We start from the raw sequence: 13,010 nt of genomic DNA, 5'->3' as shown, positions 1-13,010 counted from the left end.
TTCATCTCGCGCTAAGCGCGCGGTGGCGCCCGGGATATTGATTGAGGAGGCAGCGCGGGAGAGCGTTTGTGGTGTTGGCGTCGTCGTCGCGGGCTTTCTGGGGGCCGATTCCATATCGAGGGCGCTGTGTGCCCGTCGTGCCCGCGGAGTGCCGCGTCGTGGTGGGGGCTGGGAACAAGAGGAGCAGTCTCCGTCGTCACTCGGGGTATGTTTGTCAGTTGACGCCGTCACGGTCGTTCATTTGCTCGACTGTTCGCGTTCTCTTGGCATCCGGTGACCGCACCGAACTCCCTTCGCACACATCTAACCCCATTTGGGGCTCCTTGTAGGTCCATCGTCGCCGTGTATCGTGTGAGCAGCCTTGCAGCTACTGGAAATACATATACCTACAGCTACATCGTCCTCGTGTATAACCCGTACACAAGAAACCACAAAAATCCTGATAGCGCAGCCCAAATCCCCCTACATCCCCCCTGATCTACCGCGCCCTCCTCACGAATTCCGAGATTCTCCTTCTATCCCTCTCGGAGAACTCCTGCGGCTCCCAGACCTCGTCTTCATCCACAAAAGTCTTCTCGACGACAATCTCTCCTTCTGTGGATCCCGGCCTCCAGCTCAATCGGCTTAGCTCGACACTGTTGAGAGCCCAAGGCGCCGCCGAACCGAGCTTCGCGGCTAGCGAGTGAATGCTCAGGAGCACGCGTGACAGCGCAACAGAGGTGCAGGCAAGAAGCATTCTGTAAGTAGTGTAAGCTTGTGAGTCTCAGAAGATCCCGTTCAGCGCGTACGAGGAATATATCGACGGAATGTTGATCTGCAAGGTGGGCAGTCTAAATCAGCAAGCGCCCTCAGCCATTTGGATAAATCCCAAGCATACCTGAGGATAATCGTGGAAGAACGACCCGATGGAAGTCAAGCCGACGGAGACTGTTGGAGAAGCATTGAGTGCGTCGAAGTCATCAGGCGGACGCATGCTCCTCACAGAATACAACGAAGTAAAAGGCCCCGCCGCTGCCAAATGGTGTCAATACTGAATGTCGGGCTGCGACGAAGGGCACTCACTCGCGTAAAATCCGCTTGAACAACGGTGCTTGGCGCAAGAACTGCCGATTGCGCACCGCGCGGATGAGCATGAGGACGAACAGCAGCGTCTGTAATAGCGGGTCAGCATCTCCTCCGCCGCGCGCAAACAATGAAAATCAATAAACTCACATGCACCACCAACGCCGGCAGATAAATCCTCCAAAACTCCTCCGGCCGACTAACTCTACAACCCTGTATATGCTCGATATTCCTCAGGATCTCCAGATCCGCCGCCGAGCGGATCGTGAAGTAGAACGTCAGGACGACGTTGGCGACATACGCGAGCGTGGTGGGGATGCGGATGAGGTTTGAGTCGGCGAAGAGGTACCAGAGGCGCAGGACGAGGGTGGCTTGCACGACGGAGATGGAGAAGGCGTTGAGGATGAAGGAGGCTTGAATGACGGGGCGGCAGCTGATTGGGGAGGAGTTAGTACATGAGAGGGGTGTGATGATAGATGGAAGGGTAGGAGGGTCGAGTAGGAGGAGTGAGCAAGAATTGTGGGAAGAAGGATGGCATGGCTGATGAGAGGATAGACGCGCACAACTGGTAGGCGTTTCAGTACGTCGACTATCAAGTAGGAGAGATTATCGCTCACTTCAGGTGATGGATACCATACGCCGAAGCCTAGGCTATCGTAAGCGCGTAACTCTGCCCCGTTGTCGAGAACGTACAGATCATCTCTAGGCTGTGTGTGGGCGTCAGACGATAGTCTCGTACGACGTGAAGGAGGGAAGGGGTAGGGACTCCAATGTCGAAGCGAGACTCGTCAAGCAAGCGTGAGCTCAGGGAGTGAAGAGGGAATCACGCACATCATAGTCACAGGCGGGAGGTAGCGATTCTGTTTTTGAGGTCGAGCGCCCTGTGGATGCATGGGGTAGGAATACGCACGACAAGAAAGAGCGCCTTGGAGATAGACCATGGCTCCTGCCAGAATTGCCTGATCTGCGAAGCATTAGCATGCGGTTGACAATCATGGACGCGTCGCGGGCATGGGGCAAAGCACAATTGCGCGCGGGAAGGACGACAAGCCCACCTCCGAGTTCAACGTCAACAACCAGTCGTAGACCGTCAAGCAGAAAAACGCAATCGTGATCCTGCGCCCGTTTTCCGCGCCCTGCAGCCGGTCGATGTCCTTTTGCAGGAGCTCGACGGTGAAGCCGAAGCCGAACGCTTCGGTAGACGCCATGCGAGGTGTTCCTGCTCTACCCTGTCGTAGGAGGACCTAGTCGTAGACGAGGTCGACAAGCGGGCGTCGCGGTCGCAGGGAAAGATCAGCCCGCGCTTCACCGCCGCAATCACCTATATACGTCTCCTTGGCCAATACACAGAGAAGCACGTCCGAACATCTTGTGGCGGCGATTTCGAGGCGGCGGATCATCAGATCTTTTATGCCCCTTTGGGATTGAATGGGTGATTAGGGTCATGGGGTGACTTCGAGGATTTGATAGTCCTGACAAGCGATGGGAAAGCAGTGCCAGCGGCACCAGGACGACTATCGATGACAGGCGTCGTAGCCTCTATCGCGTCTTCAAAGAGCTTCGTATACGCATGGAAAAGATCTTGAGCACCCACAGATGATTTGCTTCGAGCATCCCAAGGTAAAGCATGAATCCTCGGTTGAGACTTCGGGCCCACACAAGCTTCGCAGCACGCTGTCCCCACTTCAGTCAATGTAATGTCAAGCTGAAGAGCATTAGGCTGTACGTACTGTACCATGTCAAATGTCACGAAGATGGGAGAATAGCGGAGCCCCGGCGCGGAGGGCCCGTCGGCGGATTCGAAGTGAAAAGGAGGGTGAACCGCGGGGGCTGAGCGCAACGAGAAGAGGCCTGGTATGGGGTTCGAGGGGCACGACGCACGCGCGCCACGCGCAGGAAGCTTTGAGAGGACCTGGAAACCGACGTCGGTAGAACCACAATTGCGCCGGCTTGCAAAGGCCCACGGGGCAGGCGGCCGTAAGGACAGCACGTCATGAGACGTCGCGTCTTGTTCTCGATCTGTTGCTGTTCTTGAGAGGGCGATTGTTGGTGGCGTTGGATGCATGGAATCTAGCAGCACTGACAGACAAGGAAGATTGACATAGCTTGAAATAACCTGGACTTGCCGCTTGAGCTGGTAAGGGTTCTCATACGCAGCACGCTTTCCACGACCTCGAGTTGTTTATCCCTGAGCACGCTTACTCACATACTTTGAATAAGCATGACTTGTCACCACACATACATACGATATTGACAGCTACCACATGCGCACGAAGTTCGTGCAAGGGAAGATGATGGTTATGGCCAACAAACCGTGGGAAAGCACATCAATCAATTGCCGCTGCCAAATGCGGCAATCCTCCTCATCCTTCCCTCCTGGGTGCTGCACCCAACCTTGACTTCCCTTGTTTCCCAATGGCACCAAACCCTTATATTGACGAGACGCCTGAGAAACTAGGTATGCACTATAGTGCTCACTCTCCACGCGTCTAACGCACTTCAGCCCTCCGTGTGCTGCAATGTCACCGATTACCCAAGAAATGCGCAGAGGTCAGGCTCCGGAGGGTTCTGTTATGCTCATACAGCATGCTAATACTAAGTGTTGCAGAGAAAGACGGCTTTTGAGAACCTGATTGAATTGACGCGCATTGGCGCGCCCCCTCTCAAGATTGTGGCGGCACAGCAGATCTCGAGGTTTCTTGATGACTTCCCCGACCTCGAGGAGGACGCAATCAACGCCGTGTACGACTTATGCGAAGACTCACTAACTGAGGTGCGTGTCCGCAATTCTACGGGCCTTGCATGCCAGCTCACGCGGCGCAGGTCCGTGTCGAGGGATACAAGGCGATCGTCTCGGTGTCGAGAGCGAACAGGAAGTGGCTGAAGAGGAACGTGGATGTGCTCGTCCAGCTCCTACAAATCGGTGCGTCGCTATCCAATACGCGTTGTCGTCCTGCTCACGCGTATGCCTGCAGACCAGGACCACGAAGTCCTCGTGGTGAAGACCGCACTTGGAGAACACCTCGAAATCGACACCAAGGTCACCATCTCCGTTCTCTGCGACCAACTGGTTATTCCCAAGGAGCCCATCACCGATGAGGACGAGCGAACGACCCGCGAACGCCTCCGATCACTCGTGCTATCCTATCTTGTCAACGACGCGAAGAAACTGATCGTGGACGAGTGCAAGAAGAACCCCCATCTCTCCCGTGATGTTTTGTCCGCGATACAGCCAGTAAGGACTCCACCTTCTCTCGAACATACTTCAAGGCTAACCAAGTGTAGGCTCTCCAACAATTCGACCTGCAAGACCTCTGCACCCTGCTCGACAAGCTCGTATTCGCTTTACCAGGCTACGCTCGCAGTGAAGACGGGACGACAGATCTCTTTCCCTCCCTGATCACGACTGCTGCAGAGTACATCAATCCACCCGAACTGGGCTCTGCGCGCCCTCTGCTAGAACTCCTCTTGTCACTCGCTACCGTCAGCATGCCCCGGCTCGAAAAATTCTTGAAATTTCTTACTCCCAAGTTTCTACAAGGGAGTCGTCTTGAGAAGTACGACGCCGCAGATAGAATAGTCATTCTCAGTGCATTTGGCGAGGCGTTATCCACTTTCCAGTTTCCCGGTAAGGTGCAGATCAGGAATGCGGCGTGGAACGTATGTCCGTACGCGATTCAGGTGAGTACAACAGAATCCGGTGCATTCATTCTGACTAACGATCCCTCAGCATTTGACCGATCCAGTACACGACAAGGCCCAAGGCAAAGCCTTGAAGAGCATATTGGATTTCTGCATGCAGGTAAGTCTTTTAGCGACCTCCAACAATCTCCACCTCATCACATCTCCAGTGCATAAGCCGCTGCCCGGACGAAACGCCCAAGAGTCAGCCACTCGTTGAAAGCGCAAGGAAGATCACCGCCAACGAAGACCTCAAGCATCTGCACCACATAGCCAGGGTTCGCAGCGGACCCCTTGCTTGTTCTAACCTTTGTCCAACATGACCCCCTTTTACGCAGCTCATTGTAGATCCCCCGGCGCGGGGGACTAAACGCCCTTTCAAGCAGCGTCAAGATGCCCAACCGCAAGCTACGACGTCCAACGCGTCCCAAGCGCCCGCCCATCTTCAAAGCAACAAGCCGCATTTGCAGGCCCGGCAGCAGCGCAATAGCTTCTCGGGCGTACCAAACCGCCAACTCGGCGCCGACCAGCTCTCGAGACCGCAGAAGCGCGCGCGGACGGACGACGATGTCCAGCAGCAAGGCGCGCCGCCAAGCTTGCTGCACCGCATGAACATGGGCTCAGGCAAGCCGTACTCAGCCCCCGGTACGCCGAACCCGGAAGGTCGCGCCAATGCCTTTCAGGGCGGACGCGGCGGACCGCAGCGACAAGACCAGCAGGCCCAGAACGACAGTTTCGCTGGTCAATTGAGCATCAAGGGCGCCGCGACCCGGCAGGCGGCTGATGCGACACGACAGGCGACGCAAGCGGCGCGTCCGCAGGTGTCGCTGTTGGAACGGCTGGCGGATCCGAGCAGTGCGCCGCGCAGTGGGCGAGGTGGTGGCGGTAGGAAGGGTCGCAGAGGGCAACTCTAGTCTTGGTGTTTCTATCTACCTTTGGCATGTCCTTACAGTACTCCACGACATCTGAGCAATGCTGCCTTCTGATCCTCAGTTTCGTTGTTCGCTGTATGTGGGTTCAACCAAGCTGTGGGTCCTTCTCGGTCAATGCCGTGATCGTTATTCTCACGATGACATGAGTCACAGGGACGCGTCACGCAAACGGTTGAACTTGGCTTGAACGTCAGAAGGCCAGATTAGTCCCCATAACTGACTCTTCAAGACGACGCGAAGTATTCCAACGATGATCAAGACATCGTCCCACCAACCATATCTTATCCTAGATGGCGTGAGATCCATTTTCTCGCCGTGAATCAGGCCAGATATCTGAACGGCGCAAAGGGGTTCGGTACCACATTGGAAGACATCTTCCATGTTGATGTATCGCACACCGCGTTATGGTCTGCCAAACCGATTCTCGAGCAGCCACAGGTCATCATCGATGCTCACCTGGCTTTCCTGCGCGCAGGGGCAGACCTGCTATCTACAGCAACGTAAGTTGCGCCTCCTGTCATGACTTCGAAGATACTTACGCGCTTCTTCCACAAAGATATCAATGCTCCTACCGCACCTTCGAGCGTGCCGGGTACTCGGACGCGGATGCCCGCACCGCGATGACGCGGGCCGTACGCCTGGCCGACGAAGCGCGGCGCAAATATTGCGAGGAAAGCGGGAAGGCGCTCTCCGACATCAAGCTCGTCTTATCCTTGGGGCCCTTCGGTGCCACCCTCTCACCAGCCCAGGAATATGACGGATGCTATCCTCCGCCTTTCGGGCCGCAGGCGTACTGCACTTCAGGAGAGAACATCAACGCATTCCCTGCAGGCCCCGAGGGAGACGAGGCGGAATCCCGCGCCGTACAGGCACTGGTGGACTTCCACCTGGAGCGCTTGCATGTATTCGCCGCGGACGAGGAGGTGTGGCACGCCATCGATATCATCGCCTTCGAGACCATCCCGCTGCTCAGAGAAATTACCGCGGTGCGCGTGGCGATGGCGAAGCTCGTAGCGGGGGTTGCGGACGGCAGGAAGGCGTGGTGGCTCAGCGTGCTTTTTCCCGACGGAAAGTTTCCAGAGAAGCGTCGAGGCGAGCCAAGCGTGTCGCGCGAGGTTGGTGATATTGTGCGCTCGGCGTTTGCAGGGCGCACCTCCGTTGGCGACGAGATGGCGGTCCCGGATGGCGTAGGCGTGAACTGTACTGATGTGTCTCACTACTCCGGCCTCGTCGAGGCTTTGGAAGACGCGCTTCCCTCGTACATCGGCGACTCGGTCCGCCCTTGGCTGGTGCTGTACCCCAATGGTGGCGACGTCTACGACCCGGTGTCGCGCACTTGGAAAGAAGGGTCCGGGAAAGAGGAAACATGGGCGGATAAACTGGTCGACCTCGCTACGCGTGCGCACAAGGCGACGGTCTGGGGAGGAGTGGTTCTCGGAGGCTGCTGCCGATGCGGGCCAGACAAAATCAGAATGCTGGCGGAGAAACGTCTCTCTTTGGTAAGTTGTGCTTCCCTTTTCTGAATAATGAAGAGGACTGACCAAACATCGCCCTGCCACAGCCAAAATGATACCGTAGGTACGCTGCAATGGATAAGAATGCAGGCCAGTACTCCCGGCCGCCGTGTCGATAATCAGTGGGCAACCAGCTCGGATCCACGCGCGACTGGGCCTCGCAAGCCAGACGAACGTGATTTCTCACCCATGCAGTATGGGAGACTCGCAATCGTCTGAGGAGCGATGAAGAGCGATATCAGGACTAGATGAGCCTCGAATTTCTGACGAGACCCACTCGGCAACTTTCGAAATCGCCATGAACTTGCGTAGGCCGTCTCCAGACCAAACATTACAGATTCCGGCGGCGATGCCCTTGGAGTAACGGCAAATTCCGTGTCTTTCATTTCTCGTTGCCCAGCAACGCCGACGTGCCCTCGCGCTGCCCCGCAGACACGAGCAACGTGCTTCAGGTTCCGGTGTTACTTATCCTCATCAGGCGGACAGTGGTTGAGTAGGTATGAGACTGAAGGTTCACGACTTGCAAGCGGCTAGACGCCACACGCGGCTGTCGTTTAAGTTCAGCACCGGTACCAAGTCAAGTCACGCAAAAGTGGAAGTCCACATTTTTCGGGGACAAGCGCGTGAACTTGCCTTTTCTTTGAGGGATATCTGTATGCACGTGGGTGAGCCCCTGCGTGCCGAGATGTGTTCGATGTTATACGATGGGGAGGAGAGCATGACAATGATGAGTTCGGGCAACACACTCTGGGAAATCGAAGACACGAGCATCTTGCATCACTAATCATTGGTATCCTCCAAGAACGGAATTCACATATTTCCCGTCTCTCACCCTCGCAAAGTATTGCTTACGGTAGCAGTTAGCTGACGATTTATGAACGAAACATGTCACACGGCGTTACGGTCATTGTTGAACGGCAGTTGCCGAAACTCACTCGTGACGTGGCCACGTCCTCCACGTGTCCCATCTTCCTGCTCTTGCCACCAACACGTTCTGTTAGACTGCCTTGTTCGCGGCCTGCTGTTCCCTCCGAGTATCACAAAGGGCACCGAAACGTCACACCAAGCGACTATGCACAACGTACTGACCAGAATCAATAACCTCTCGGCTTTGCTGTCTTCGTGCTTGATGGGCCTAGTAGCAGTCATGGCGCTCTCGTCTGTCCTCCTCGAGGCTAACACGGCTCCACCCAAAGGCTCTGTCTCTATTCTTGCAATCAAGTCGTCAGTATCCTCTCCTTATTCTCGGCTTTACCGCTCCGCATTTCTGCCCTGCCGCTCATGTGCTGTGTCCTGCTATGAAGGGCCCCTGCAAGGACCCCGCACTTCCGCGTGCGCAATCAGGACGTGACCTTTACCAAGTTTAATATCACGGCAGGTAAGTTCCGCAAAGCTCCAAGTGTTGTATGGGCCCATGTTCCATGCCTACCGCACGAAATTATCCATCCATCCATCTGTGCAGCGTAGCCATCGATGCTCCTCTCTCGCTCGGTGCCAGCTTTCGGTCTCACGTCACCCGCAGATCTCTCTCCATTGTTTCACTGGAACACGAAGCAAGTCTTCGTCTACCTGCAGGCCGAGTACACGAATTCGCAGGGCGTAAGCGGTCTTTCCACCTCGCAGGTTATGCGGAGCTTTTTTCTTACGATCACACTAGGTGCATAACGAGGTCGTGATATGGGACAAAATCATTCGCAGCAAGGACGAAGCACGCCTCAATCTTGTCGACAAGCATAAGTACGCGTTCCGGGAGTTGTCTACTTCCTTTGAGTGCGTAGCCAGGTTCCTCTTTCCATCACTTCTTCCCTTCTTCGCCTCGCGGATCTTCCTCATCACTGCTCCCGCGGAGGCATTGTTTATCACACTCAATCTCGCTCGCGCACATCACGCGAGGCCACATTGAAGTTGCCATATCGCGTATCATCGCGTGTGTGAGAGGATCGAGGTGCAGTTGAACTTACGTCCCCTGCAGGAACGTCGAACCCGCGTCGTACACCCTCAAGTACAACATCATGCCCTATGTGGGCTTGCTGACTTACGGCGAGGCCGCTCGGACGGCAGAGCCGGTGGCATTCCCGGAGGTGCAGAGTCTCCAGTAATCTACCGATGACATTCAATACGAAGGGGGTCACGCTGGGTTGAATCTGTATAGATGGCTCCATGGACTGCTGTTCCATGACCTGTACGGGGTGCCCTACACCCATAACCACGCCTGATATCGTGTCGGGCGGGCCGACGCTCTGGAGTTGACGGGCGCGCCTAGCAATGTCGGTCAGCTGCCTCTTGGCGGCTTGATAGACACGGGTGGCTGAGAAGTAAGTGCGTCGAAGTGACGCAGGATGCGGGACGCGCGCCGCTAAGGGGGCGAGGTGCGCATTGGCGGCGCGCCATGTCAATTAGGCGGGACAGGGCGCTAGTGCGTTATGGGCGCGCGTGCGGCTGGAAGGGGAAGGGGGACCTCGTTGTGTGTCGCGTGAACAGAATAGGCGAGAGTCGGGTACCGCTCGGGCAATGCGTCAGGAAAAGGGGCTTCTGGTGGGAAGGAAGTACTGTAGGCTTTGTGCAGCGTGCGATTGCGTCGCGATGGGTGATAAATTATTGTAGATGGCGCGCCGGGTCGGTACAGCCTGGGATCATCACGGCCGTACGCCCGGCTCACGTCTTCCTGATTGTGGTAGGTGATCTGAAACGAAGTCGATGCACGGGCCCTTTGGGAAGGAACGTGCGAGCATTCGGGAAGGCCTGGTGATTGCCTGCCCCTACGCACATGAGGGACGGCATTTGCCGCCTCGCACCTTGCGATAAGGTGCTCAGGGGAAAGGCGATGGATTATCTGCAGGGCCCAGACAAAAGGATGTGCAAGGAAGACCTTTGTCGTGCCCAGAAGACGCCAAAGGCGGTTGATGTGATGGGATTTGATTCCGCCGGGGAAAGGAGCGGAAGCAAAAAGGAATCAAATTTCTCAGGTCACGAATCACCTTCCATAATTTACCGTGAGTACCCTTCGGGGCTGCTACCAGCCTGCAGACTTCTGTTAGCCGACGTCCTTACGACGTCGGGCATGAAAGAACTATTGGAGCTTGCGCTTAGGTCAATTGTAATGGGCGAAGCATCAGGACAATGCAGGACAGGAAAGAATGCATGGCTACAACCGGTGAAGGATGCGGTATACAAATGCCTTGGGGGTTCTGGCAGAGATCTACATGCTGTTAGCACGATAAACTGGAAATACATACAAAGCTGATCAGATCTTCATCGACATGATTTTAGATGCCAAGGTGCCGGGAAGCCGGGCGCGTGTCAGCTGATCAGAGTTGGCGTTATTTAGACTGCACTTTCCCTCTTGACATGCCCCCGAGCCTCATTCCTACCGCCGCCACACCTAGGACCAGAAACTGGCAAGAAATGGAGCATTACCCTGGGGGTTCCCAGGTGTGTCCCTTATCACTGCCACCCGGTTCTGAGCTCATGCGCGCGCAGGATGATCTGGACGACGAGTATGAGGCGTCGAAGCGCGAGATGGACGCCCAGTTCTATCAAACGTTCCCCGGGGCTCGCGTCCATCTCGAGCGACTTGGTATCATCAAGCCTGGCATGATCGAGCCCATGAAGCCGTCCCAATACCAGCAGTATCTGGAGGAGCTGCAGATCACCGCACGCGTCCACGCCCCCCTCCCCTCCTCCCCCGTCTCTCTTTTCGATACTATTTACGGCTTCTCTCACTCCTCGCTCGAGGAGGACGCGTCTTACGGCTCCGCTGCGTCTGGCTGCTTCGCGCACAACGGTGAGGCAGAACAGACAAGCAGCGGGTATCAGCCCGCTTCGCAGTTCGGCGAGTGCCAAACCACTAGCTACGGAGTGAGTACCCGGCGCCGGTCTGCCCAGCGTCGCCGCTGACGAAAGCATCCTCTTCAGCAGGTCGACTACTCGCTTTCGGACTGGTATCCCAACGCCGCTTCAGACGATCAATCGGTGTCACCTGCCGTCGCCGCCGACTACCCTCATCCCGTGCCCCAAGACGTCCTCACGAGCCCGCAAGCGTACGTCGAGTACCCACCTGCCCCTCCGCCGATCACTCCCACGTCGCCGACCTTTGCGACGACCCCCATACCTACCGATCATGCGCCCCACGCTACCCATCCCCCACCCAGTGCCCCCGCGATCGACACCGCCCACGAGGTGCCGACCGTATCAGTGTCGTCGCCGCCGCACTACCAGCCCTCGCCCCCGAGGTCGTACGAGGACCTCACGCCGTCCCCGGCGCGCGAGGCTGAGGCTGCCGCCGCCGCCGTCGCTAGAGGGCGCCGACATCATACCATGCAGAACCGTCGCGGGCGGGTCGCGCTTCCCCCGCTTGAGAAGCCGGCCGCATCAAGCGCCGAGAAGCCGCCCTTGGCCTGCCTCTTCTGCCGAGGGCGCAAGATTGCCTGCGGCGCGCCGGCGGCAGGCTCGAATACGTGCAAGTGAGTGTCACCCCCCATGCCGCATGTTCCATTCCACCCCTCCCTTATATATCATGCCCCTCGGAGCTCCCGAACTGGCGCGCGTCGCCGCATGACTCTGGACGGGTATCAGAGGACCCGAAGGGGCTTCTTATCGCGCACATCTGATTCTACGCGCTGATTCTGGCGCAATTGTCTTGCTGTGCGGTGGTGCTGACGCCGCTCCTCTCCTCTCCAGCCAGTGCGCGCGCCGGGGCCTCACCTGTGTCTACCCCACCGAGAACAGGCGAGGCACGCGTACGCGGCAGCCGACGCGCCGCAGCCCGCAGCCGCGGGGCAGGAAGCGCGACGCACCGCCACCCGCACCCGGCGTCGAGGGTATGCAGATATACGAGCCCGACAGCATGTGGCCGTCGAGGGATGAGAAGGACGAGGGGGAGGATGACGACGACATGGCGGGCGCTGGCGCGCTTTCGTCGTCGGGCAGGGAGGCCTGAGCCTGAATGTGCGCCGCAGCCCCACCTTGATCAATCTTTCTTGCCTCCTTTTCTCCATCTTCCTTCCTCGGGCATCTCGAGGCTGCGACCTCGAGCTGGGTAACGCAATCATGTTCCTTTCTTTATTTTCATCTCTTTTGTGCACCTTGCTCTCGCATTCCTGCCCTCATGCCGCTATGTATGACGCCATGCCACGTAGAGAATGCCATGTACTCGAACGTTCATATAATGCTGGTTATCATCCTCATCATCGACCCAACGAACTAAAGACCCTCCACCGACATTCATATCACTCTCGCCGTCCTGAGCATCTTATTGTTCGGCTCTGTATGTTGTTCTCAACCACAGCTTTCTTGTACTTCCCCATCTCTATCCCTCCCCCTGCATGATTCATGTATATATCTTGTTGTTCAATCAATATACTGCTTTCGTAGCCTGATCTCGAGGCCGACGATGAGGGATATTTGCCTGCTGTCCCTTGTGAGACAAACGGGTCACATCGGCCCTCGCTAGGCGCTCGTAAGGTTCCAAGCCATCTCCATCAGGGCTAAATGGAAGAAACCCTTCTAGACCGAGCCAGAAGATTGAACACGACTTCTAACTTCTGCGTGCAGCGCTAGCTTCTGGATATCCTGGTCGAACTTTCTAATTGCGGCGGATTGGCCGGAATGCGCCTCATTGGCCCGGGACGCCTCTCTACTGCCCTATAGGGCGGGCGCCGGATCCCTCCCAGCGTGCCTCCAGACTCCACCAGCGTCCTGAGCTCCATGATCCTCTCATGCACCATCGTACTCTCATGCTGCATGTATGATCCTCTCTTGCTCCACAGTCCTCCCAAGGCCCATCGTCCGCCGACTGCGCCATGCATCCTCGACTCGCGCA

General features: G+C 56.7%; 6 protein-coding genes across 6 annotated transcripts; 5 read left to right on the top strand and 1 right to left on the bottom strand.

Annotated features, from left to right (window-relative positions):
- Positions 1 to 323: 323 nt before the first annotated feature.
- On the bottom strand, positions 324 to 2,302 carry SCHCODRAFT_02633851 (uncharacterized protein). The gene is made up of 12 exons (XM_050345784.1): positions 2,118 to 2,302; positions 1,973 to 2,026; positions 1,894 to 1,922; positions 1,756 to 1,769; positions 1,680 to 1,708; positions 1,657 to 1,658; positions 1,213 to 1,495; positions 1,063 to 1,151; positions 983 to 1,011; positions 878 to 927; positions 789 to 814; positions 324 to 737 (listed from the first exon to the last, which is right to left on the bottom strand). Exons 1-12 carry the CDS (start codon positions 2,268 to 2,270, stop codon positions 479 to 481), a joined length of 1,017 nt encoding a protein of 338 aa, XP_050198758.1. The 5' UTR covers positions 2,271 to 2,302; the 3' UTR covers positions 324 to 478.
- A 1,175-nt stretch (positions 2,303 to 3,477) lies between these two features.
- SCHCODRAFT_02670227 (uncharacterized protein) lies at positions 3,478 to 5,066 on the top strand (the record flags this gene model as incomplete). The annotated part of the gene is made up of 8 exons (XM_050346614.1): positions 3,478 to 3,520; positions 3,566 to 3,612; positions 3,671 to 3,835; positions 3,886 to 3,985; positions 4,038 to 4,297; positions 4,348 to 4,743; positions 4,793 to 4,864; positions 4,914 to 5,066. The coding sequence occupies 8 exons, from the start codon at positions 3,478 to 3,480 to the stop codon at positions 5,064 to 5,066; spliced, it is 1,236 nt and encodes a 411-aa protein (XP_050198757.1).
- Positions 5,067 to 5,076: 10 nt separating this feature from the next.
- SCHCODRAFT_02362139 (uncharacterized protein) lies at positions 5,077 to 5,681 on the top strand. The gene is made up of 2 exons (XM_050342477.1): positions 5,077 to 5,325; positions 5,383 to 5,681. The coding sequence occupies exons 1-2, from the start codon at positions 5,137 to 5,139 to the stop codon at positions 5,491 to 5,493; spliced, it is 300 nt and encodes a 99-aa protein (XP_050198756.1). The 5' UTR covers positions 5,077 to 5,136; the 3' UTR covers positions 5,494 to 5,681.
- On the top strand, positions 5,682 to 7,467 carry SCHCODRAFT_02362140 (Homocysteine S-methyltransferase). The gene is made up of 5 exons (XM_003029626.2): positions 5,682 to 5,771; positions 5,829 to 5,970; positions 6,024 to 6,175; positions 6,232 to 7,174; positions 7,237 to 7,467. The coding sequence occupies exons 2-5, from the start codon at positions 5,926 to 5,928 to the stop codon at positions 7,243 to 7,245; spliced, it is 1,149 nt and encodes a 382-aa protein (XP_003029672.2). The 5' UTR covers positions 5,682 to 5,771; positions 5,829 to 5,925; the 3' UTR covers positions 7,246 to 7,467.
- Positions 7,468 to 8,153: 686 nt separating this feature from the next.
- Positions 8,154 to 9,445, top strand: SCHCODRAFT_02633841 (signal peptidase 22 kDa subunit). Its single transcript, XM_003029625.2, has 5 exons — positions 8,154 to 8,413; positions 8,494 to 8,567; positions 8,712 to 8,788; positions 8,847 to 8,959; positions 9,162 to 9,445. The coding sequence occupies exons 1-5, from the start codon at positions 8,337 to 8,339 to the stop codon at positions 9,286 to 9,288; spliced, it is 468 nt and encodes a 155-aa protein (XP_003029671.2). The 5' UTR covers positions 8,154 to 8,336; the 3' UTR covers positions 9,289 to 9,445.
- Positions 9,446 to 10,536: 1,091 nt separating this feature from the next.
- On the top strand, positions 10,537 to 12,567 carry SCHCODRAFT_02633839 (uncharacterized protein; the record flags this gene model as incomplete). Its single annotated transcript, XM_003029624.2, has 4 exons — positions 10,537 to 10,621; positions 10,670 to 11,047; positions 11,105 to 11,652; positions 11,870 to 12,567. Coding segments are annotated over 4 exons (1,270 nt in total), but the record flags the coding sequence as incomplete, so codon positions are not given.
- Positions 12,568 to 13,010: the final 443 nt, after the last annotated feature.

The sequence above is a fragment of the Schizophyllum commune genome (assembly GCF_000143185.2).
Source record: "Schizophyllum commune H4-8 unplaced genomic scaffold SCHCOscaffold_9, whole genome shotgun sequence".
Taxonomy (NCBI): domain Eukaryota; kingdom Fungi; phylum Basidiomycota; class Agaricomycetes; order Agaricales; family Schizophyllaceae; genus Schizophyllum; species Schizophyllum commune.
This window is presented reverse-complemented; position numbering and strand designations above follow the sequence as displayed.